Source organism: Epinephelus fuscoguttatus, linkage group LG22 (assembly GCF_011397635.1).
Source record: "Epinephelus fuscoguttatus linkage group LG22, E.fuscoguttatus.final_Chr_v1".
Taxonomy (NCBI): domain Eukaryota; kingdom Metazoa; phylum Chordata; class Actinopteri; order Perciformes; family Serranidae; genus Epinephelus; species Epinephelus fuscoguttatus.
In genome coordinates, this window is record NC_064773.1 from 20,673,265 (window position 1) to 20,699,206 (window position 25,942).

The window sequence follows — 25,942 nt, forward strand, 5'->3', positions numbered from 1 at the left end:
TACTGGTTTAGGTGGTGTATTCATGAAAAAAAGATATTGAGAAAAGAACTCTTGAGCAAACATTTTAATTCCAAGCTAAACTTTCAAGCTGTTTTTAACATCGTCCTTAGTAATACTGGTTTGTAGTGTATCGTCCACCATGGCTTTATTCAGGGCGTTAAACTTTTGGGACAGTCCTTGCTTCACACTAAACATCAGGGCCTTGTCTAGCTCTTTGTCAGTCCTGGGAGAGCAGCTCAGTCCTTTGTAGCACTGACAGGTAAACCTCCTGCTCAAAGCCTTCAGGTCTGTGAGAGTGGGTCTCCCTAGGACAAGGTAGCGCTTCTGAACATGCAGGATCCTGAAATTCTCGGGGTTTAGGTGGAGGTAGTGATTGGAGTTGTAGTTCTTTCGGACGCAGCGACCATTCCCCCGACACAGGAAGTTGCTGCAGAGCTGGGCGGCTGTGGTGACATTGGTGATGTAAGGGTTGAGGGTGGAGGAGAGGTAGGATGACAGGGCTGCACAAGAAGTCTAGGGAGCAAAGGAAAGTGAGTGGAAAAAGGAACAAGAAGAGCAAGAAGGGAAAAGTTTTCAAAAGTAAATATATGCTCTGTAAATTTATATACTGTGTAAATACAACTATATGTCTGAAACAGAACATTACAGCAAGTCAACAGCCCTAAGATAGTGTGTGTTGATATAAGGTAGAGAAAAAGGATATACTTTTATTAGCTTGACAAGAATTAGATGAGAGGACCAATACCACTCTCATAGTTGTTAGTTCAACAAGAAACTGAACCCAAGAAACTGTTAGATGAGCTTAAAGACTGGAATCATGGGGAAATAGCTAGCTTGCCTCTGTCAAACATATTGTACCTCATTTCTTTATGCTGTGCACAAACTTAAGTGTAAAAACAACAGGATGGGTTAAGGAAATATTAATTCACAAAAAAATTACAATATTTCATCATAAAATAACCAAGCAGGAACCTCCGAGGCTAAAAAATGAAGCCACCACAGAAGTCCCAAAAACTGCAGTTCCTCTAATGACCACTTGAGGCTGGCTCCAAAAGTTAGTCAATCCTCATAGACCCCCCTGTGTTAAAGTGGCCAACTTTACAGCAGAAATAAAAATGTGTACAGCCTGGTACAAAACGGTTTTGTCCGCTATAGCTAATTTCAGCATTCATGACAACTGTACCAGGGGTGAATATTTATATAATGCACCCGTTTATATTTTATTAAGGCATAAAGTTATGCATATTTAAGGTATTTGAGTTACAGGTTTGTGGGGCACTGCTACATTCTATGAGGCAGATCCACCCCTCAACCTCTAGTCCAAAAATAGCCTAGACATATCTGGCTCCAACACACCAAGATGGCAGGGACCGAAATGCTGAACTCAAGGCTTCAAAACAGCAATGGGTAAAGTAGCTGCGTCCATTATTTTGTACAGTCTATGGGTGTAACCCTAGATTCACAGAGTATAGGCGCAGCTGTAGCTGTTGCTATTTCAGTGTGTTTTCAGTTCCTGAAAGTTAATTGTAACATTTTGGTTAAAAAAAAGTCTTGTTCAGAGTTTGATTGTACTGTAAGTAGCAGAGACTTAGAATTCTCAGAGTCTAAGAAGTTGGATATTAAGTTTTTCTGGTAAGTACATTGTTTTAATGGTTTTAAGCCTGTTTTTAGCATTATCACAGTTACCCATAACTGTAAATGCACCATGCTAACCAAGCTTGCAGCTAGCGTTGGGGTTATCTCTACCCTCTTATCCAAATATGGTCACTTCTGGCTCCAAAAAAACTAAGCTGCGACGGCCAAGCTTGAGGCTTCAAAACCAGAGTCCACAAACCAAGGGGTGATGTCACAATGGCTCCATCCATTATTTTTATACAGTCTATGATAACATCATATGGACTGATTAATACTAACTTGAATTAACATGGCGAGGTCTCTTTCAGAAGACTTTAAACATCCAGTGAAAGTCACTATCAACAAGCTAGTCTTGGCTTCCCTGCCATGGATTAACTAATGTTGTTACAACCAACACAATCCATCAGTGCCTGTGCCGTTCAGGTATTGTTAGTGCGTCACAGAGACGAGCAGAGTCCTATATCATCTAATTGAACACATTGTCCCTGGTCTGACTACCTGCCACCAGTACACTGTCATGTCTTTCAGCAGTCCAGTGGAGGTCAGGGGGTGATGTTACCTGGTTGTCATAGTCAGCGCTGGCCCCCCATACGACAGCGCCAGACCCTCCTAGTGCTGCACTCTCCCCGATGGTGTTCACCAAGTCTCCCTGGATACAAATGGTTAAATATGTTCAATATGTAGATAGACAGAGACTGCCACACACATTAACAAATGAGACAATAATGTATGCATGCACACTGTGCTTCTTATTTCCCCCAAATCTCACCGTACAAGGTGAGAAGAGAGGTAAGGATTATGTGCTCAGGCGAGGTGTAACAACATCTGAGCAGGGTGTTGTTACACCAAGAAACCAAACTCCTCTTAAAACTGGACCTCAGGCTGAAAACACCTCACTGCTGGGATGAAGAAGTAACCTAAGATGTATCTAATCTTGTCAAGTGTGTGGTCGCTCTGTAACGAGTCGTTAAGAAAATGTAATCTGTTTGAATGGTGGATTTAATTATTGATTTATTTTTAGTGAGTGGTTGTCATCAGTACGTCTCCCAGTGACACCCCATGCTCTTAGAAAATACAAATAAATCCACATTTGAATGACTCTCATTCACCTGGCTGAGAAAGCGTCTGTTATGATCAACAAAGACAGGTCGCATGTAAGCAAACACGGGCACAGTGACACTCCTTTTAGGCAGGGCAGATACTCTCAAAGCTTCCTGGATGCGGTTTCTCACCATCAGGGCAGCTTTGGGATTGTCTGCCAGACTGACCTGGAACAGTGCAAGGACATTAATATTAGAGGTCACCTATCCATAACAAGTAAAACTTGCCTTACAGTCTAACCAACCTGCAGGTAGATGGAGGGGTAGAGGGCAGTGCTGGACTCCCACAGCCAGAGCAGCTCATCATTCTGCCTCCTCACCTCCTTGGAGCAGCGCCCTGTGTAGCTTGGCCTCTCCCAGCCGTAATTGTAGCAGTTAGGAAACAGGTAGAAGCCCCAGAGATAGTTGGGTCTCATAGCTCTGCCAATTTCCAACTTCCCTGACATGAAACTCTTTGCTGCCACCTGAAATGGAAGGAAAGAAGGAAGAATAGAAGAGTCAATATTTAATTACTGTTAAGAACTGTATAATTTGTTTGGTTAATCTTTAGGTAGTTCTGACCTGGAACTGGTGTTTGGCTTTCTCTGTGGCCTGCTGCAATGTGAGGGAGCGGTTTGTCTGCATAAGGTGGGCCACAGATAAAGTCTGGTAGATTCTTTTTGTGCCCCAGTTTCTGTCCCATAGGGGGCGCCATTCCTCCCAGTCTATCACAGCCAAGCCTCGGCTTGTCCTAGAGGGAGGACAGGAGGGTGAAGAAGCGAGTTAAAGATCAGCCTCAAGTGTGCCAAGTGATGAAAGACATACATATAAGGTATATTCTCACTTGGATGGGATGTAGAAGTTAACATCTGCTCTGGCCTTGTTCATACTGGCTCTCAGGTTACCTCTCTGAGGGATGCCACCATTCAACTGTTTCTTTCTCATGAGGTCTACATGTGGGTAAAGACCCAGTCGGTCTGTGTAGAACAGAGACAGAAACTGTCCTGGGACCTGCAGCAGAAACATGACAGAGTGAATGAACCTGTGAATTTCCCTTAAATAATCAGTCAGTCAAACTTAATTTTTTGAACACCTTTCAAACAAATCTGCGCAATTAACAAAAGAAAACTTGCTAAAATTTTAATAAAGGAAAAGAAAAGAAATCACAGTAATTAACAGTAAAACTTTGATATAAAAACAAAAAGAGAAAAAATGAATAATAATAATAATAATAATAATAATAATGGTAATAAAATAAACAGAATAAAACCATAAAATTTAAAGCTAGATGAAAGAGATGAGTTTTTTGTCTACATTTTAAAAAATATATATTTTCAGCTCTTCTCAAATCACCAAATGTTTTTGTTCTGCTTTATGGAACAGCTAAAAGAAAAGAACCCAACTGGTGGGTCGCGGTCCAAAAGTGGGTCTTGAGTCCATTCTGAATGGACCACAAGTGACTCACAAACGTGTCAGGTTTGTAAAAAGCACACTTTATTTTCAAGTACAGTAAATTTCCGGCACAGTGCTTTTATTTTGAAGTGCCATTTCCTACTGTAGAGTGAGTGACTAACTGATAGTTATGTAACAGAGTCAGCAAACTAGTTCGGTGAAATGCATGTATGATGCTGAATATATTAAACTGTGTGGACCTTGAATTAATGACTAAGGAGAGATCTGGACCCTGTGGGAACCACTGGTCTGGTGCATGGCCATGTACATGTAGTGCCTTATCAACTCGTAGAAGAATTTTAAAATCAATATGAAAACAAACAGTGTAAAGACTTTTAAAATAGGCATATGTATTTCTCGGTAGACAGACAGGAGAGTGTTACAGTGGTGTAGCCTGCTATTTATAAAAGTGTGCTCTGGGTTGTTTTTGTCTGTCTAACTTGTGCTTCCCTGTCATTCACCTTCTGCCATCATGAAGGATCCTCCACTTACTTTCATGCACCTTGAGGAGACAAGGAGAGAGGTGGCTTCTGGAGGAGCCACTTTGTAATTTTTCATAGGGGTGATCAGATAGGGCCACTGATAATCTTGGAGTTTCTCACTCCAATAGAATTTCAGGAATTTGCTTATGCTGTTAAAGTACACAGTGTGGGCCAGTTAAGGAATCACATACTGATATACCCTTGTTTTCTTATTTTACAGTTAATATTGGTTATTATCTGATCTGATAACTGATTATCTTTAATTTGAAATAGTACACAGATTATAAGGAACATTTGCGAGGAACAAGCGTTCTTTAGTTTAGGGGAGAGTCGTGGGTACCCATGGAACCCATTTTCATTTAGATATCTTGAGGTGAGAGTTCAAAGGACCTCTCTGAAAATGACCTTGGGAGTTGTTCCCTTGCCAAAATTTAGCATATTTTTGGAACATTATTTAGGTCCCTTCCTGACAAGGTTTGACAACATGGTTGGTACCAGTTGATGCCTTAGGTTGTCTTGTACTACATTCGCACTCCTTTAAAAAATGAAAGACAGTAATATCGACCTCCAATTACTTTTTCGAATTTTTTGTTAGAGGTGGCCGAAAGCGGGCTTATTCTCACTGCACTTACACTGTACTGCTGTATATAGGAAACTACAGATAATAATGAACACAGTTACATGGCGAGATCCAATATAATATGCCGTCAATTTATGTGTGATATTACCGTAGAATATATAGCATAATTTAATCGAAAAGTTTGGAGGCATGACATGATGCAGCAGTTTGTTTGTTTTTAATTTACCATACAGTCAACATACGAATATTCTTACACAGCTTTGTGGTATATTATTGTGCAGATAACAATGATGCAAGTAAATTAATAGCCAAAGTAAGAAAAAAACAGTGATTTGTGCATAAATGAGACCAGTCTCACTCCAAAGTTGCCGATATCCGACGCTTAGGCAGTGACTTGTGGCGTCAGAAATCAACACAAAAGGCGTCTTTCAGTGTCAGTGTGATAGGCTGCTGGTTGCCGTTATCGTTTAACGGCGTCTGGTGGTGTCATGGGGAAACATGGCGGGACAAAGACAAAAGTTAAGGCGGCGAAAGTACGACTGGGGAGGGCGGGATGGGTGGTGGATGGATCCAACAAACATCGACTTTTAAACTGCCAAAAACTAACCACGTGCTTTTGTTGTTGAAGGGGAAAAAAATGTCAATTTGCGGTGTTGTACTGATGTAGTGCATTTATTTTGAAAGAGACTGTATGTAAACATTAAATTTCCTGTGAAAACGGAAGTGTGGTTTGAAAGAAGACAATGCATGTAACAGGCAGAACTTGACACAGTGTCCCAGAACGTCAACAACCAACACACCGATGGTACCTTGCACGTCGTATGTGGGCGTGGAAAGTCCATGACCAAACATCAATATGTGACAAGGTCGGAGTGAGAATGTGTTGCCTAAAAATACTACTTATAATCGTCGTGTTAACAGATAACATAAATGAGTAAAGGACTCCTGTTATGGGCCCATAAGCAATGTTCCTATCTAACTTTGTTTGCATGCATGGAATAGGTGTGGCAACTACTACCCCCCCCCACCCCCCACTCCCACCCACCCGCACCAATTTTTTTTTTTTAAGTAAATCATTGGAAATGTTCTTCCATAATATCTTTATGTAAAGTAAGTGAGCTTGTAAATTGATTACAGCGAGTGTTTTGCAACCATTGATTTGAATATAAGTAAAAAGTTGAGTCGAACTCAACTCAATACATCATTCAAATATGTGTCCCCTTACCTTAGCAGGTGTGGCCACTCCTTTAAAGGGTGAGGTGTCCAGTGAGACATTATATCTCTTACACACCATATCAGGGATGTTCCAGCTAACAATGAAAGGCTGGTGCTCAAACAGTGGACCTGTGGTGTCGGGGAGAGGGGGAGGTGGAAGCAGTCCAGGCTGACGAGAGGCTGCTGCTTCTGGAGGAGATGGCAAGGTTTTGGGGAGAGGAGGCGAGAATACTCTGGAGAGGGGTGATGTTGAAACTGGAGACAGAAGTTTGGGTGAAGTAGTCTGAGGTAGAGGGGGAGATGGCAAACTTTTTGGAAGTGAAGGAGGAAATAATTTAGCAGTGTGAAGAGGACATTTCTCAGGAGACGGAGGATACAGACGGATCCGTTTTTTGTGCAGAAGTAGTTTTAGAGTTTTAAGGGGTGATGTGAGATGTTTGCAGGAGTGAGGGAGCAACTTGGGGATATTGGTGGGAAATAGTTTTAGGGGTTTAAGAGGAAGGTGGGATACAGGGTGACAGACTGGATCAGTACTCTGTGAGGCTTTTTTGGCAAACTGACAGGAGACTGTTTTTGTAGCAGCTAAGGGTGAGGATATAGGGAGGTCTCTGGGGGACGTTAGGTTGAAGAGTGACACTACAGAAATAGCTGACATTGATTTTGAGGGAGTTGTCACAGAGGCTTGTGACGAAGATGCTGGCCTGACAGCAGAGGTGGATGGTTTTAGGGTTGCAGGAGTGGCAGAAGAAATGGCTGATACATTAGTGTCACCAACAGGTGCGAGCACTGCTCTTGATGTTGGCAGGGCAGGTAATGAAAGAACAGGCCAGACGGAGAGGGTGAGAGCAGGGAGGACAGAGATGGGCAGAGGGGGAAAGACTGATGTGGTGAGTGAGAGAAGCAGCAGCACACAGCTTCTGCTCTTCTGTGTGACTGAAACCATCCTTTCCCCTGGCTGAAGAGAAACAAAATAAAACAGAACCAATCAAATTCCATATTATAGTCTAATACAGTGGTCCCCAACTGGTCCAGCCACAGGGTCCAGATTTCCCCTTAGTCATTAGCTCAGGGGCCACACAGCTGAATAAAGTCAGTGTCATACTTGTGTTCGGCCATGTTGTCAAGCTAGTTTGCTGTCTCTGTAGTCTATTATTCACTCACTCTACAGCAAGAAACGATACATCAAAATAAAAGCTTGACACATTAGCGAGTTGTGCAGTCCAATCAGAATGGACTCAGGACCCACTTTTGGACTGTGACCCACCAGTTGGGAACCACTGGTCTAATATGCAAATATAATAGTAGCCAATGTTGCAACAAGCTTGACAATGTTCCCTTTTTAAAGGAATACTTCAGCCCCCAAAATGACCGTTTGTGTATCAGCTACTCACCCCGTGTTACGGTGAATTTGTGAACACAGTTTTGCGTGCCTCCAGTGAACGAAGAATCCAAAAACTGAAAAAACTCTTGACGAATAAAAGTAACAGGGGTCTGCATTTACCAACAGTAGAACTGTATCCAAACATAAATTTACAAACTCTCATACAACTTATGCAGTATAATCCAGTATTTATCCAGTTGTATGTCCAGTACTTCGCAAACAGACAGCCCTTATTGTGTAACTGGTGACTCCAACTTAAGAGAGCAGAGGTGAGTTTCAGTATTAGTTCAGTTCCACCTTTTGTTCATGGAGGTAGACTTCACATGAACTTTAGCAGTTTTTGGATCATTCCTTCACTGGAAGCACTTAAATGACACAAAACTTTTTTCGAAAATTCAGCAGAACATGGGTGAGTAATTAATATTTTTTATATTTGGGGAGTGAAGTATTCCTGTAAGATATTCAGAGCACATGTGATGTTTGCTCATTTTCAGTTCTTATCCCAAGTTGGGCTTTTACATGCACAGTGTAATTGAAATGAAATGCCCAGTCCCTTTAACTCACCTGGTGAAGCTACACATTTTGACAAATATATGCCTGTCTCAATTAGAGGCCTAGTCTGGTTGCCATGCAGTTCATTTTTTATAGAAGTTCTCTGGATGTACAAAACCAGGTTGTCGGCTACCTCAAATTACGTGTCCATTCCTCGATTACCCTGTCAGTTATTTATATTCCTTTAGTCCGTAAGGGTCCTCCGATCAAAAGAATCAAAATGGTTTTTCATAAAAATGAATCCAAATTGTGAGTTTTGTTTTAACAGGATAAAATGGTGTTGTGTTGGTATTACAGTGCCGTAATCCTTGAGTGTTGTAACTGTCTCTTTCTCTGATGCACTTTCGGAGCTAGATCAGATGAATGACTCACAATTGATATATTATCTGAAGCCTAATTTTATACAGGTAATATTTACACTGTTTTTTTTTTTGTTTGTTTGTTTTAAATTTGATTGTATTTCCTGATCTTTGCAGAGCAACAGTTTTGTGTGAAAGGAAATTAAAGGCCTGTCCCAAATATAAGCCTGTTGATCTCAGTGATTCAAGCAAATAATAGCCCGGGATATTAATTGAAGTTTTACAGTATAACTGTACAACCTAATATCACCATATCTGAAGAAGGGCTGGGCAAGATATCGATATTCATCAAAATGTTGACATGAGACTACATATCATCTTAGATTGTGGATATAGTAAAATTTGAGCACAGCATTAGTTCAGGCAGGACACGATGTCAAGCTAAGCTCACATCCTAGCTACATCAGCTGATCTCAAACAGCCCAATCAACTGATGGAGCAGCTGACTGATGGAAGGGAGTCAGCTGATAGATCACATGATTCCTTTCTATGCAACCAATTGGTAAATCCCATTCAGGGCGCTCTATTTAAACTGCTTTGACCTGCCTACTGTTGCTGCTTCCTCTGCAAGCCACTTTGCAACCCGCCTCCACCCCAGCTCCTCCTTTTTGTGTTGTGTCTGACTTATCAATGTCATTTCTGTTTGTCGTTGATGCTGCTCTGTTCTGTTCCTGGGGGGTCTTTGCTGCTGCTCTCCCTGCCTTAGGCTTTCCGTGTAGGCGCATGGAAGGGCAGGGAGGTTTGATCTCTTTGCCTTAAGCTTTCCTTGTTTGCACATGGAGGGGCAGAGAGATGTGCTCTTTCCACCTTAGGCTTTCCATGTAGGAGCCTGGAGGAGGCAGAGAGGCTCCAGAACAGAGCCATAATGTAATGTAATACTGCAAATGGAAATAAAGTTTTCTTTGATGAAAGTGGTCCTGACTGAAATGTGAGTTGTGTTGTCTTTTCATTAATTTTAAAGGCTGCATTACAGTAAAGTGATGTAATTGTCTGAACTTACGAGACGGTTCTAGCTGTTCTAGCATTTGCCTTTACCCACATAGTCATTATATCCACACTACTCATGATTATCTATCAAAAGTCTCACTGTGTAAATATTTTTGTTATAAGCACCAATATTCAACCCTACAATATTGTTTCAGTATCAATATCAAGGTATTTGGTCAAAAATACCTTGACTTTTGATTTTCTCCATATCACCCAGCCCTAATCTGAAGTCATTTTCTCTTCATTTTACTCAGCTATCAACTCTCATTTGAAATCCAAAAGAAATCACAGCTTATCTGCAGAATTCAAATCCAACCTCCTACTCCTGCCATGATTTCACACTCCTTGTCTTCCTAAACACAAACCACACACTCCAGAGCTCTATGAGGTGTAAAGTGATCTTTATGTTTATCTAAGCATTCCTAAATCAGCATGAAGCCACCTTAACAATTATAAACCACAGCACACCAACTCAAAACTAACTTACAGAATATGTAAAAAGACACAATACCTGAACATGCCTTCAGTGGAGCCGTCTCACCATAAGATGTGTTGACGGGAGTGCAGAGAGTATGAGTGTCCTCCCAAAAATGACAGTCTGATATAGGTATGGGAGGAGAGGCATGATGGGCAGGGCTGTGTAAAAGGATGCTCTCTGCTCTTCGTTGTTTGTCTAAGGAAAACGCGTTGTTTTGATCGCCCAGTGCCAAGTTTGACTCGGAGCGGAGGAGGAGGAGGAGGAGGAGGAGGAGGAGGGCACACCTGGGTGTGAGGTTATGAAGCATGCACTGTCCTTATAGTGAAGCAAACGGAGTAGGTCATCAGTATGGAGCTTCGACTGTCATTGCGCCGGTGTTGACACTAATGTTTGTCACCTAGGATGGGAAAAACAAATGATTACAACAATGAAAGTGGTGAAAGCAAATGGGATTACTTGATAAACTGACATTCATCCTTCAATATTTCAAAACTACATGCACAGTTCATCCTGTCTGGATTTGGACTCATAGCTTTAAGGTGATCTTGTAAGGGCTGTGGGTTCAACATCATATCGAGTCACACAAAGTGATTTTGCCAAGCAGGACATGTTCATGAATCAACATCCCACATTGCGTTCCTGGACCAACATTGCAATCAACCTGTGCTTTTTCTACTGAGCAAAGTTTTCCAAATTGAAATTGGTTCATTTGAATCAAAGTCTCAGTAAGACTGAACAAACTCTATATGCGCTACTGCAGGGTTAATGAGTTAGCTTGCTCAGTGGGTAGGCTATGCTAGAATATAAGCAAGTTAGCTTTCTATCTAAGTAGACCATGGTATCATGTAAGCTTGCCAATAGGGTACAATACTAGTGAGTGAGGCTCTGATCGCACAGAAAGCGTTTTAGCAGCTGAAGGCGCCTTTTTGTAATTGTTCATAATGAGAATGTTTTTTTGTGTAGCAACACGCCTCGTATTGCTACACTCTAGGCATTTGATGTTTTTGCAAGAAGCGATCTAAACTCCTCGAGTTGAAAAGCAGAAAAACGCCCCACATCACCTCTTTTTTCATATTCTTTTTTCCCATTATCCAATCAGATGATTTGAGGGGCGGGCCTTCTGTGGTGGTCACGACAACAAGTTTACAGGTGGTAAACAATGGAGGAGAAACTGGTGGTAGCGGAGTTATACGGCCAGGTTGTCAAACTGCCCCAAGTCATCTTAAACTATACCTGGAAATGGCAATCATTGAGGAGAAGCTCCTGGACCAACTGGTGGTGCTACCCGTGATCCACCCTCTTTTCTAGGGTCTCATGTACCCACACAGATCTCTGTTTCCCTGTGCCAAACAAACCTCTTATTTTTCAGTTGCAAATAACTAATTTAACAATTTGTTTATGCTGGATAGGGACTATCATCATTATGTGGATTCTGGATAACTTGTTCATGTTGACATCAACATAGCAGTGATGGTTCTGGATCAAAATTAGCAATTCTATTCAGGATCAACATGGCAATGGCGATCCAAGACCAACATGAACGTATATCCAAGATCAACAAGGTAATGATGTTCCTGGATCAACAAAGAAATGATCCTGGATCGACATGGCAGTGATGATCCTGGATCGAAAATGGATGGATGAAGTGGATCCTGGATGGAAACGAAAGGGGAAATGTGTCCATGGCAGGTCTTTACAACTGCAAAATAACATGATTCTAGCCTAATGCTAAGTATACTTGTTAGCATAGCCTTCCTATTTAGCAGCTAACTCACTAACCCTGGAGCTACGGATGATGTCAGAGGGCTGTGACTGGTTGATCGCAGTGTTGGTCCAGGAATGCAATGTGGGATGTTGATCCAGGAACATGTCCTTCTCGGCAAAATCATGCTGTACATAATGGAGTCATAGCAAAGTAAGACAGATTAAACCAACATCTTCACCGAAAGACGGCATGGTGAGAAAGAAGAATTGCAGCTCAGCCTTAGATTCAAGACCACCTGTTTCGATACAATATTTATCAAGTAAATAAATTTCTGGCTGCCTTTTCTTGTTCATCAAGGATTCAGAAAATGTAAATTGTTTAAGATAGCAGTTCAATAACAGTAACACTGGCTGGCAGGATAGCCTGGTTGGAAAAACAATTGCATAATAGGCTACATGCTATCAATCAGCACCCTCTCCCCTAGGAGACAGGAAAGTTTCACACCCAGGTGGCAACAGAGGAGCTGTATACTGATGGCATCAATAACAGCTCCTCTCTTTTCTATGAGACTGTAAGTGTTAAAAAACTGTGAAGTTAACGGTCAAAAAATAACTCAAATATAACTAAGAATAGAACCTTTCACCTCAGTGTCACAAGCCGTCTGCATTGTCTGTGGTGTATCTATTGGACTGTTTACCCCACACGTGTTTATGTGTCTGCTCGGGGACATGTAATACCAAATGGTGGTGGTTACTTCACAAGTTGGTGGCACAGTGAGAACAGTGGCTGTTTTTAGGAGGGTGATACGTGTACCTGTGTGTGTTTTTGTTCAAATAATACAAGTAAACAAGATTATGTTTCATTAAAAACAGACCTTTTTTTTTTTTAAATTTCTGAATCAGAAATCAGTCCCTCTACAGATAGAGTCAATGGAGCACTATGATGATGAGCAAATGTAATTTACAGGACCAGTCACAAGATGGAACTGCTGATATTCCATAAAAATAGGTCAAATATGAAATATGATCCTTGTGTCCAAGAGACATAAGGTTTCAAAGCACCAAAATAACAGACCTGCAGATGCTGCACTCCACCATTGGTTTACAGATTAGATTAGATTAGATTAGATTAGATTAATATCATATTTGGTTTGCTGCAGTGCAGTGGCTGTTACTACCTACTAAGCCTAGAAGGTTTAGTACCAAATACTTCAACTGTTATGTCATTAACGATGGATTACGCCTGTAGGGATATGACCAAAATGTTTCATGTACTGATGCAACATTAAATAGGTATATTCTTACCTCTTCTATCTTTCTGTCATTGTTGACAGGTAGGCACCCTGCAGCCCGCTGATAGATCAAATCTCAAGTTGATCAGCAGGTTTTGCAGCATGTCATTGTCAAGAGTTCATAATGTAGAACAGAATGCACACCAGGAGTTGCACTCATGGATGGCATACTGAACGGGCACAGGCCCAGAGGCCCAAAGTGTTAGGAGCCCCACCTGCAAAATGTGACTCCCCAGTGGTGGCAGTGTCGGCAGCAGGAGCTGGGCCAGCTGATTTGGCCCTATTCTGGGGCGTCTTACATACTGAGTCTAAGCCCAGTCAGGCAACCAGATGTGGCTCGGCTAATTTCATCCAGCACGCCAAGATTGGGCTGATGTTGGGCCAGATCATTTCTGATAACGGCCAGTGTCTGCAGCTGGAATCAGGCCAGCCGATTTGGCCCAACTCTGGAGCGTCATTCATGCCGAGTCTCAGCTGAGTCGGACAAACAGACCTTGCCCGGCTAATTTCCTCCAGCATGCCAAGTTTGGGCCGATGCTGGGCCAGGTCATTTTGGCTACCTGGGTCAATGAGACATACCGACCAGGAAGAGACAGTCCATTCTCATTCCCAGGTCATCAAATACTGCTGCTTGGTCAGTGAATTCGGGGTCAGACACGAACATATAAAGGCACCTTTTGCGGCGGTATGATATGTTGCTGGGCAACGTAACTATATAATCCTGCCAGACAGCATCAGTTTGAAATGCTAGCAGTAAAAGCTTGATAAGGAGTGGAGAATCCCTATAAGGCATGAAGGAGGGGAGGTGGATGGGTCCAACAAACCCTGGACTTTCATCCAGGACCCCACTGTTCGCTTCCTGTACGAATGTTAATCCAGACTATGATGTTTTTTTCTAAACCAAACCACATGCTTTTGTTGCATAAGAAAATAAACATGAATTCGAGGAGTTTTACGAACATTTTGAGTTTATTTTGAGAAAGACTGCGTACAGCATGAACTCTAACTTTCCTACAACAGATGCAGGAGGATATCTAGCACATCATCGGAGAGGTGGTGAGGCCTTTTGCATGTCTGATCCCAGGAGCCCACTGTCTTATAATCCGCCCATGTTCTAACTGGGGTGCTGACCACTGGCAATAGATTTAAAAGTAGGAGACAAGGGTTGCACACTCAGGCTCCATACGTATTTCTCTTTCATTCAGATGTGGTTTGGGCCCACAGGCTTTCCTTAAGATCGACAATCATAGTCAGAAACAGGCACACAGATCTATATAGGCTGCACCCTCGTCGTGCAACACCATTAGGGTGAGCAAAACACAATCAAGAGGCCTTCAACAAACCAAAACCTATAAACAATCCATTAAATTTACCACAGCACACAGTTTTAAAAGAAGCCTGAGCTAACGCTGCATTCATGTGGTTTGGGAATAATTGGAACAATGCGTTCCTGACTGGGAAAATTCACGTGAAGTCAGAACAACTCAGAAACTGACATTTTTGTACACTAGTTTACATTATATAAGCAAAAGCATGGCAATTTTTTGCTCACATGCAATTTGTAATATGGTATTACGTTGTAATCGTTAGTTGCTATCCATGTAGAGTGACCTAGCTCAGTTAGAAAGTCATTTATCAGCATCAGTTGGGTAAACCAATATTTTAGTAGTTTTAGGGGATGCACTGGTGCAGCAACAATATAAAGTTTCAAATTGTTGTCAACATGTTGTTTAAATGCTCTGAGCAATAAAACACAGCTAATCTTTTTAGCGTGCATGTTGTTTCCACATTACAGCCTCAAGCTCATGAATACAACAGAATGGGACCTCCAAGGACAGCCTGAATGCAGCATTAGTGCATATGTGTTGCTTTGCATGGCTGCATGAGCTGTATTGTCTTCCTCCCAAACCATGACACTGCAACCTCCATTGTTAAAATAAAAACCACATTTGAATAGTTCCTCCAACAGATGGGCAGTAACTCTCCGCCACATCACTTTCATTAGTCTCCATGGCAGCAATATGCACAATAGTGCAGACTTGGTTTTGAGTTTTGGCATACATGTTGGGCAAATGTAATTTGATACAGTAACCAATGTGCTGAGTGCACTGTCCAGCACCAGTGCTATCATAAAGTGTAATGCTGCCACCTTGTGGTTTAACTGGACACATGGTGCAAGTCTAACTAGCAAAATTTCCCAAACCTGTTCTGACTTTTCCTCCCCCTGTGAATCCCACTGTATGAATGTATGTGTGTATGTATGCAAACCTGACCCCAGACCAAGAAGCAAAACACCACCCCTGGCACACAACACTTGCCTGTTTCAATATGTTTCGGTTGAGATGACCCTGTCGTAGTATTTCCAAAAAAATCCATGCTGTAGAACATGATGAGAAGATGTGAAAAGGCCAACTTCATTAAATATTCATGCAGAGGCCTGTAGGGGATCCCTTCCTCCAGAATTCAAAATATAATATTCATGTTGTCCTCTTCCCTCCTCCTCTCATAACCTCAGTTTTCTTTTGTTGTGGAAAGTGGGTCAAATGAATGTTTCACAAGGGTAGCCCCAGAAGGTGCATCTGTGTAACCCCCAAAACACATACAGCATATACAGTTACATAATGCAGAGTGTTCCATTCCTTAACTGCACACTTCAAACACAAACAACAACTCACTTAAACACACATTTACATACTGCAAAAAGACTTCCACACGCATGCCTCACACATTCTTGCTGGTATTGCTCAGAAATGTCAGTTAGGTAACTGCTCAGTTCAGTTTCCTTGTTATTGTATGAGTAAGTGCATACCAAGTGTCATAAGCTGTCAGTATCACTGGCTTTCTGTGAATAGAGCATCTGTGTCCTTCTCAGCACGTCAGCAGATGATCTATTTACTTCCCTACTTGTGCAATTGCTCACTGTCATTAGCATTTGGGGAAATTTAGGTTTCAGACACTGGACTGCTTCCTTTTATCACCTTCCTTCACTCTCCTCATTTCCCACTCTGTGTCCATCTTCGCCCTCTTTTCTCATTCACCGCTCCAAAATGCCAGATTTTTCAAGTGTTCTTATAACTGCTCAGTCAGGATGAGTCATGTCTAACACTTCTATACCTTGTTAAACCAAGGCTAGGTGGAGTAGCGCAGAGTTTCCTGAGGTGTTTGACTGCCTGTCTGTCGGGTTTTTCGAGTCCAGCGAGACTTTTGTTGAAAGCGGGGAATTAGTTTCAACCATGTGGAAGGAAGTGTGAACGAGCATATGCACCTGACAGGTTAAGTTAATGTTAAAAGTAAGGTTTTAAGGAAGATTTCACAACATATATTGTACATTAGGGATTAGATTTGACAAAGTATAGTGACAGTGAGAAGGTATTAGTTATATATGTCCATATTTCCCTAAATATAAGTGAAGGCAGCAACCCACCCTTTACTGAAAAACAATGACCTCACTGTCAGAGGAACAGTATGCAAAATATACTGAGAATTATATGGCAAAATACAATGTATATTGTGCTTTTTAAGGGCAGTGTATTGCGGTGTGGCATCCAAATTCATCCTGACAGTGCAGACATAAAGAAATAACCATATATGGACTGTATTTTCATCACCAAAAGCTGACTTTGGTTAATGTGCGTTGTCGTTCACAACAGGTGTTACTACTGACATTTGAGGCTGTCGTGTGTGTGAGCTCCACAGGAACTTTCTCCACCCCTATTGTGACCTGGCAAGAGAGCAGTAATGGCACATGTATGAGACATACACTCACACACACACACACACACACACACACACACACACTGAGAATGTTCATGTTTACCTGCAAACAGACACAGACATGCACAAGCACACATAGGAATCTCTGCGATCAGGACTACGGCAACTATGTCACGATCAACTCTAAGTACTGCGCTCTATTTGGAGACATAACAAAATTTACAGCAAGCAAAGGCACAGCTCTCCCTTCATGTGTAGAATTGTGTAAGAATTTGCTCCAAAACGTATAATGAAGCTGCACAACTATGGGCAATAGCAAAGTAATTCCTGCTGTGTATATATCCCAAGCCTTTTCTTTGTATCACCTCTCCAAGACAGCCTTTCTGCAAACAACACCCATTTATGAGCCTGACTGAGCATGTTGCAGAGCACTACAAACACCCTACGGCACATAAGTAAAATATGCATGAGCCATGTTTGCTGCCCTTCTTGAAAAGTAACCTCTGAATTTGTCTAATAGTTAAGAGCTACGTGTTGGGCAGATTAATATTAATATATAATTTTGTTGTAATGGATACACGGAAATGTACATTTTGAAGCAGCCATCCCCTCAGGGCCATGTATAGTAACTGGAGCAGTCTTAATTGTATTTCGTTTTATTCATGGGATATTGCTGTAAAAGGAAGAGACCTGTGTATGCTCCCAGAAGCATTTCAGTCCAAGGGGGCAAATCATGTCTTGTCCAAGGGAATGTTTATCATGTAGGAAATCACAGGGCCTAGATAACAGCTCTGCAGCTCAACCATGACCTGACCTCTCTGACTTCAAGAATAAAACAGCACGTCATTATGATTAGAGAGGAATTATAATTTTCATGGCTCTTTTATGAACACCTATTGAGGCTTAAAGTGTTCATTTAAAGTGTGGGCTTGGCTTTAAAATTAATTTCTAGCTGAATAACTCCTCTCTCATGGAGTATTGTGCGCTATTATCTTCCCAACTTGCACCTTATTTCTTATCTCCTCCCATTCTGCACTCGCACACATTCCTGCCATAAAAGCCACGGGCGGACTGGAACAAACCATCTCCACGGGGAGTGTACTGAGAGCTGTGATTTTCTTAACCTTATTTCCGTGGCTGGAATTTCACCAGAATATACTCATATTTTTAAATCACATATATGTACACGCATAATAAGTTGCGGTGTGAGAATTGTCCCTTTGTGGTTATGTGGGACACAGCTGGGAAGCATGGGCCCCCCATTCCCGGAGAGTGGACTCGTCCGAACACTGCCATGTTGGATGGAGCTGGCTCTGGGCTCTGTGGCGGCCGGACTTCCCAGGAAACTTTTTACTGTTTTCCGTCTTCGCCCTGTCGCTGCGTTTTTGACCTTATTTTAAAGAGGAGCGGGACGTCACATTGCCTCCTTAAACTGCATACATTTGTTGGCACCCTAGTCTCGTGGACCCCCGGGATAAAGCGAACCGGTGTGAGGGGGGTCGAAGGAAGGCCACGGATGACCGAGGGATTGTTTATGTATCTTTTTGGATTTCACATAACGAGTTACAGTCGGTGCATACTTTATAAATTGACCCCTAATAATGAGTGGACATCAGCCGCAACGGCGGCAAACAAATGTCGGCTCCATACTACTGACACCGCAGGAAAATGAATGCCTTTTCAACCACCTTGGCAGGAAATGCATCGTAAGTTTTTCCCCATCAAATTGTTGTATGATAGCAGGCTAATAGAAGAAGCTAACACGGCTAACTTGCTCCGTGTTTCTTGTCCCGAGACAGGGGATGAAGCTAGCTGTGAGGTGTTACGCTGTGTTTGTGGCCTGTAGTTAACGTGTGTTTTATGTGGGAGATATTTGAGACTTCTAACAGGTTTGTTTTGACAGCAAGGGCGACCCGGGAGGGCAGGGAGCGACTGTGCTCAGCGTCCCGTATGGGGACTGTGACATTTGGGCACCAGCAAGTTTCATTCCTGCCTTCAGGCCTCCGCTGGTACGCCCTTAACTTAAAGCTTGACACACCTGAAATCACCCAGGAAATTCCTCTGCCACAGCCCGGCTGCACTGAGCCTAGCATCGGCACAGTGGAGCTGTTAAACCCATCAGCGCTAAGCAATGATTTTGCACTGGCATTACATAACACAGCTGAACCTTGGTTGTTTTCGGGAAGTGTGTCCACTGAGAAGAATGTGCCGACCAGACTTGGCCGGGGACAGACTAGCTTAAAGCCCTCCTAATGCAAGACCGCGCCAGTCCCCAAAACCCCGAGCATAAAGCAGTGGGAGTAGCCTGCTGTACCAGTGATGCAGTCAGGATCACTAGTGCACTGTCACGACTCAATATTGAGAGATAGGCTGATATTACGTAACACGTGTAGCGTTAAGCTGACTCATTTTTCTATTCCCCCTGATGTCTGCAGCTAGCCCCATGCCCAACAGCTTGTAGCCACATTTTAAGGAAGACATTTGCAGCTGCATCAGCATTGCCTCACATCTCACACTTCTTAAATATGTTTACTTTTCCTCTTTGTGATCTTGCAGGACAGGTTTTTGTCCCATTTTCCTATTAGTCAACAATACCCCCTGGCTGCAAAATAAGAGTATTAGTCAACTGTATAAACAGTGGGAGCAGGTAAAGCTAATATTAACAAACCCTGGAGCATCTGATCAGATGATGTTTGCCCTCCAGCGTGTCTTTATTTTTTACTGTGGCGCTCACACAGGGTTTAGCTGGTTGTAAACGGTTTCACATCCATATGTTATGTCTGTCCTATCAAATTAAACAGAGCATAAGACTTAAGATTAGATTTGGACCCTTTGTCTTACTTAATAAATGTTGTGTACATCACCCCCACCTTGAAAGGCCTACCGCTGATTTTCAACCAGCTCTGTCTCATAACAATGTGTGTCGTATGTGTCAACTGTGGTAAACTGCCCTCCATCTAACCAGTGCTTAGATCTCCCAGCTAAACTTCGCGGGATGAGGCAGATAACTCGAAACGCATCACCCGGCGGAGTCTCACAGGCGAGAAGAACGTATACAAACCAGCATTGCTCTAGCATAGTGTGGACTTTCATGTACAGTGTTCTCAGGTTATTTCCCCTTAGTCATAATACTTTCCTTTAATTGTGCACAGTATAGGTTGTGTGTTGAGGGACAGAGAAATGGCTCATCCTCGTTTCTTGGTATGTGTGAGGTTTCTGTGTATGTACCCATGTTTGCTTTGGAAAGGCTGCACTTCCTGTCCCATGACACAGTATGCCAAGCCCTGTATGTGTGTGTCACGTGGTCACATGACATCCCACCTCTTCTACAGGTTCTTAAGGCGTGTCTTCCTACACCTATGTAACCTGTTAAAAATCCGATGACGACATCCCTCTGGCCTTCTTGCGATTGTGTCACTCAGCATGTGACAGCGACGAGGAATCGGGAACATTCCTCACAGTCCTACGCTCTTGTGTGTTTGTACACGTCTTTGCATGCAGAGACGGTTTGGGAGAGTCCCTGTGTGTGTGTGTGTGTGTGTGTGTGTGTGTGTGTGTGTGTGTGTGTGTGTGTGTGTGTGAGACTGGGGGAGAGAGAGATGGGAAGAGACAGACATTGTGTGTCTCCCTGACCAATCTAATTAGAATGCCCAGCAGTGATTTAGTGGCTGACTGAGTGACTGTGCCTCATGTAATGTACTCAACATGCAGAAAATGTAAGAACCACAGAGTCACCTTTGCTTTGTGTCTTCGCACTGTCCTTTTCCTAACACACACAGTCATTAGTTGGCTCCATGCAGCTGAATGAGGCTTGATTTATTCTCGCTGTAAAAGGCTTGTTTGTATACCAAGTAATTCTTTTAGAGTAGCGGAGCTCTCCATGCCCGTGTGTCTGCCTGAAATCTTGGCAGCAACAAAAGGAAGAAGACTTCATGTCCAACAGTGATATCAAGGGCAACCAGCTGCGCTATCTCGCTGTCTCTTATTGTTGATGTTTACCACAGTTATTATGGTCTTCTCTGCTACCTACCAAAAAAAGAAAAGTAGTAATTGTCATGTTATAGCCTTGTTATATTTATATATATATGTATGCCATCAATGCCAATTTTCCCTGTGTTATCAAAAATGGTAATGACTAGGTGTTGTATCGAAATTAGAAATTCCAGCATTATGACAGGACTAAGCGAGGCAAGTGTTCATTCGTGTTATTCAATTTTTAAGGTTTTTCTATCATTCAGTAGCTTCCCACGAGTGTTCTTTATGTATTCAAATCTGAACATTAATATTTTAGTCGAAGTACGTACGTTGTAGCTTCAAAATGCTATATTTGTCCTTCCAAAAATCTTTTCCTTCGTGACCTGACATAGTTTTCTGCATGATGACGTTGCTATATATGACCGCTTCATTCCTATTCTGTTGCTCTGGCTACAACTTTGGTCCCTGTTTACTTCCTCTCTGCTATTGCATTAACATACATTCAAACAGGAAGTACAAAGGGACCCATTTAGAATATTTATGTTGTCCAGTTTGAAATGGTCTATAAACCCCTCTACCCTGCATGACTGAGCCAGGCGTCTGAAAGAATTGTGTGTTATCCGTCTTCAGCTTCTTCTTCTTCAATTAGCTATATTCCCTCAATCCCCGAACCTGAACGGAAGCTTGGCAACTGACTGCCGTGGACGCCATGTTAATTCAATACAGAAAGTCACTCAACAGCACAAACTTACTAACCAATTGAGGCAGCGGTGCCAGAAACTCCCGTGTTGTGTGAGGTAAAATCGCTGTTTTTGTCAGAGTAGTCAGGTGGCGTTTGAAGAGAGCATAGATGCATATCTTGGCTTCAGTTGCTCTTCAGAAAGGGCTGTCTGACAGCAAGGTTAAATGGTGAAAATATTACACTTAGTGTAGATGAGAACCTCATACAGCCTCACTCCTAATAATCTTAAGAAATCCTTACAGTATTGATTATTATTACCAATTTTTTGCTAATGACCACATGGGCATTTCCATTTGAAAAATCTCAAAGAGAACACAGATGGACCACCTCTTTAGGGAATTAATTGTTTATTTTTTTCCCTCACATTATGATGTGTTTGTCATTTATTATTGACACTGATTTATTGGTCCAGATATTCTTTGAATCTTAGATTTCTCCAAAGTCTAACCTGTGCGGCAGGTAGCAATATTTTGCAACAAAAGTATGCAGGGCTTGACGCTAACTTTTTTCCCAAGGAGCACATGTGCTCCTAAGTTGAAAAAGTAAGGAGCGCACAAAGAACTTTAGGAGCACAATGTAAATTGATAAAATAATGTGTTTTCCGTAATAAACGTGATGCAAATAGACATTTACAAGCAAAATTATTTAATGGATTTGTATACAAAATGTACAGAAAGGTAAAGTTTTGAAAAAGTATTGCAATTTAATTTTGTCTTTAATGTTATTATATATATTATCTTTGCAATATGATTATCTTATATAATGTTATTACTATCCTAAAACATTCTCCAGGTCCTCTGAAACTCTGCAGGACTTAAGCCTCTTTCACACAGAGCTTTCGCGATGCCCACCGCGGGGTAGGGCGCGGAGGACAGGATTTGGGGGAGTACAGGCTCGTTCAGGAGCTACAGCTCCATAGTGACCGCTTTCGGGTCTACTTCAGGCTCTTCTCTGCTATTGGATGCACAGCACTGAGGTGTTGTCACAGTGCGTTGTGGTGAAATTAAAAAAATTTCAATTCGAGCGCAGGCTGGCGGCGCGCAGATGCCGCGATATGCACCCCCTCGCGCGCCGCTCAGCTCGGCGGCAGAGCGGTGCGCTCTTGCGCCAACATTCGTTGGCGGAGGTCTGCGCTTTGCGCGCTCTGTGTGAAAAGGGCTTTATTTCCACCCTGCCCAGCAGCAGTACTGTGGCGAACGGTCCCTAAAGGCCTCTACACATGATCAGCTGTAAAACCGCTTTGCGCTGGCTGTCCCATTGTTTGTCTATGGAAAGGGCAGCTGCGGAACTGCTACCCTTGGCGTCGCGCACCGCTCTGATTTTCTGCCGGAGCACTGCGCTAAGAGTTGAAATTATTTGAACTATGGGAAGAACGGAGCAGTCTTCCCCGGAGATCCACCCGGTCCATCTCCTCCACACTTTGACTTTGGTTTGGCTATTTCCACGCTGCCGACAGTGGGACTTATATTCATTGTGCCAACAGTGGCTTGGAAAACCGCCCATAACCGTGTCACACGGGGAAGAGGGAAGAGGGAAGGCGGCTGGAGTTCCTCCAACATTTGCGGTTAGATTATCATATTTTTTTATTGACAAAAATAATGGCTGCTTCGGCTGATTATTTCATGCGCACATATGCCCCTAAATATTTTTTACAGTTTGCACACACCTATTTTTAGTCGCAAATGCGAGTGAAACGCCCGCACTGTCGAGCCCTGGTATGTCCACAATACACATGACATTTATGGTGACCAGGTTTACTGTGAGAGTTCAAAGTGGCAAGACTCCTGTAAATGTGTAACTACTTTGATCGTATTTTAGGAAATGCACACACTTCAGCCTGTATTCTGTCTAAATAATGAGGTCACATACATGCATACAGAGAGTGAGAGACTCATACAGGTACATACACAGTGGTCTCACTCATTGGTTTCACTCATTGGTATTCCTTCTGCTGTTTTCACCATCGGCAACACTGTCTGACTGGGCAAAAGGTGGAAGGGGTCCAATTCACACTGAGTGTGTGTGTGTGTATGTATGTGTGTGTGTGTGTGTGTGTGTGTGTGTGCGTGCGCAGACTGCCTGATCAGCAGTCCTATCCTACAGGAAGTCCCGTGGTCGGCCTCCTCTGGTGATTTGTGCTGGAGAAGTAGAACATGACTCCTCTTTTCCTCCACTTCACCCTCTTTTCTAATCTTCCCTCCTTTCATCGCCCCTCTCTTGTCATTTAATTCCTCCTTCAGCCCGTCTTTAAGCCCGTTTTGCATCTCTTTTCTCCCTGTACATCACTCCCCTCCTGTCTTACATCCACATTCTCCTTTTCTCCCTCTTCTTTCCAACACTGCCTCTCTGCGTCAGCCACTTAACCCGTCTTCTGTTTCTTCCCACTCCTTTCCCATCTTTTCACTCGCTTTCTCTCCGGAAGATCTTGCGAAGAGGTGTAATGGTCCCTTTTTTTCTGCCAGTATGGAACAGCTTGACCAAATGGCTGATGGACAATCCTCAGATTAGATCGTCAGCTATAGTTGGCCACTGCAGAAAGCAAGCTCTTTAATCAAAATTTCCTGCGTGGGGGGGAAAGAAAGATTGTGATTGTGCAGTCTGTGTGCTGGACAGGTGATGATGAGCTTCATTATGTAGCAGAAACAGAAAACAGATGTAGCTTGTTTGAGAGCAAGTGCATCAGACGGAGAGAATTCATTCGTGAGAGTGTGTTTTTAAGTGCAAGTGTTTTTTTTGTCGGGTTTTGATGACGCCATAGACAGAGCTCCACTTCCTGCTGCAGCCTTTGGCCCTGTCAGGAACAATCAGTGCTCCGTGGGCAGATGAAACCCCAGGGCCAGAGAGCCTGGACACCATTACAGTCAGTGTTACAGAGAAATTCTAGCATAAAACTGGATTCATATCCTTTTGATCTTAGCAATCACTGCTCCAAATCCAAATAGCCAAAGAGCTGTTATCGGACTGAGCTATATGGTTGAAAATCAGTATCTTACTATGGGTGAATGCAGCTAAGGATGCCAGAGATACGCTGATTCACACACTCCAATTCACACACCATCACTATGATGTAACGGCTCCTCTGCATGTGCTTGTGTTGTTGTGTTACCTCATGTTGCCTTGTGTTGTGTGCAGTTTAATTTTAGTCATGCAATGTGGCTGCAAAACACAACTTCCGAGAGTCAGAAAGAGATGAGGTCATTTGCATCCTGCTTGAGAGATGGGTGACTGTCTCTGCGGGAGCTCCTGATTATGGTTTGGATGAACCGTTACTGAGAGGTATTCAAAGGTATTCTAGTGGGGCTGATGAAAGGCCGATGATTGACTTGACATTTCCCCCTAAAGCCGCCTCTGTCTGACCATTATGAAGGGTAATTTTTTGCTTCTGTTAAATAAGTAAATTCAAGACTAAACTCTAAATTGTATGAAAGTCTCTTTTCCCTACATTCATGACACACTGAAAGCATCGTATCACTGTTTGGAAATACTCTTGGGGAGTCAATTCTTAGGAATCGGACACTGGGAAGTGGTCCGTCTCTGCAGAAAGATGTTTTCCAGTGACTTTTGTAGTGACGTAGTTTCAGTTTTGGGGTCCTGTAGTACTCAAAAAGTGCCTGCCCCTGTGGTTATACCACAGATGAGATGATCCAGGAACTAACACTGTCAAGTTTGTTGTACTGAAAGTTGTCGGCTGGTCAACAACAAGCTGTCAGACTGCCGCAAGTTCAGTGTAATTATTCATAAAGTAGGCAAACATAGTTTTTTTTCTTTTGAAAGTATCAGGGCAAAGTTTAGGAACTACAGCTGTACTATTGCTGACTTCTCAACAAATCTACATGAGTAAGATGCCAAGAGACAATAGTGTCGTAGCACAAGAAAAACAAAAAGATCCCCACTGCTTTGGAAAGAGGTGTCGTGCTGGCATTTTCAATATGTCTGTTCTGCCTCTGCACATCTGCTTCATTTAAACATCACATTTACACGCCACTAAATTACAACAAGCAACACAGGGGCTCTGTATGTTGTCTTGAAGTACGCAGTAATTCCTGCAACCATTGAGTTGGAGAGAGATCACCAGGCATTTCCCTAGTTGATGTTGATGCTTGTGTTAATGACAGGGAACCCCTCAGTGTGAGTAAACCCCTGCAGCAACCTGTAAAACCCGCTGAGAGTTTGATCTGGTCTTATGATCATGGATGCGTCTGTGTTTGTGCTATAGGCGTGCTCCTCTGTGATTATATGCATGTCATTAGGGGCGGCTGTGGCACAGGAGGCAGAGCAGGTCATCCACTAATGGGAAGATTGGCGGCTTGATCCC

The 25,942-nt window shown here is 42.7% G+C and overlaps 2 protein-coding genes across 4 annotated transcripts in view; one reads left to right on the forward strand and one right to left on the reverse strand.

Annotated features, from left to right (window-relative positions):
* LOC125882804 (hyaluronidase PH-20-like) lies at positions 1-10,316 on the reverse strand. Its single transcript, XM_049566671.1, has 8 exons — positions 10,234-10,316; positions 6,454-7,398; positions 3,559-3,725; positions 3,297-3,465; positions 2,981-3,199; positions 2,745-2,903; positions 2,195-2,284; positions 1-513 (listed from the first exon to the last, which is right to left on the reverse strand). Exons 2-8 carry the CDS (start codon positions 7,384-7,386, stop codon positions 76-78), a joined length of 2,175 nt encoding a protein of 724 aa, XP_049422628.1. The 5' UTR covers positions 7,387-7,398; positions 10,234-10,316; the 3' UTR covers positions 1-75.
* Positions 10,317-18,201: 7,885 nt separating this feature from the next.
* Positions 18,202-25,942, forward strand: part of waslb (WASP like actin nucleation promoting factor b) — a 31,626-nt gene continuing 23,885 nt past the window's right edge. For all 3 annotated transcript variants that reach the window (XM_049566572.1, XM_049566573.1, XM_049566574.1), the window contains exon 1: positions 18,202-18,616. In XM_049566572.1, coding sequence (XP_049422529.1) covers positions 18,512-18,616 — 105 coding nt within the window. In that variant the 5' untranslated portion in view covers positions 18,202-18,511. The remainder of the gene's footprint in view (positions 18,617-25,942) is intronic.

Bases quoted from the DNA above. Each gene is read 5' to 3' on its own strand.
- LOC125882804 (XM_049566671.1), bottom strand. From the start codon at position 7,386: ATGGTTTCAGTCACACAGAAGAGCAGAAGCTGTGTGCTGCTGCTTCTC. The intron at 3,726-6,453 runs GTAAGGGGACAC...TTTCTGCTGCAG, and splicing joins GAGTGGCCACACCTGCTAAG to GTCCCAGGACAGTTTCTGTC. The intron at 2,285-2,744 runs GTGAATGAGAGT...ATTTGTATCCAG, and splicing joins ACAGACGCTTTCTCAGCCAG to GGAGACTTGGTGAACACCAT.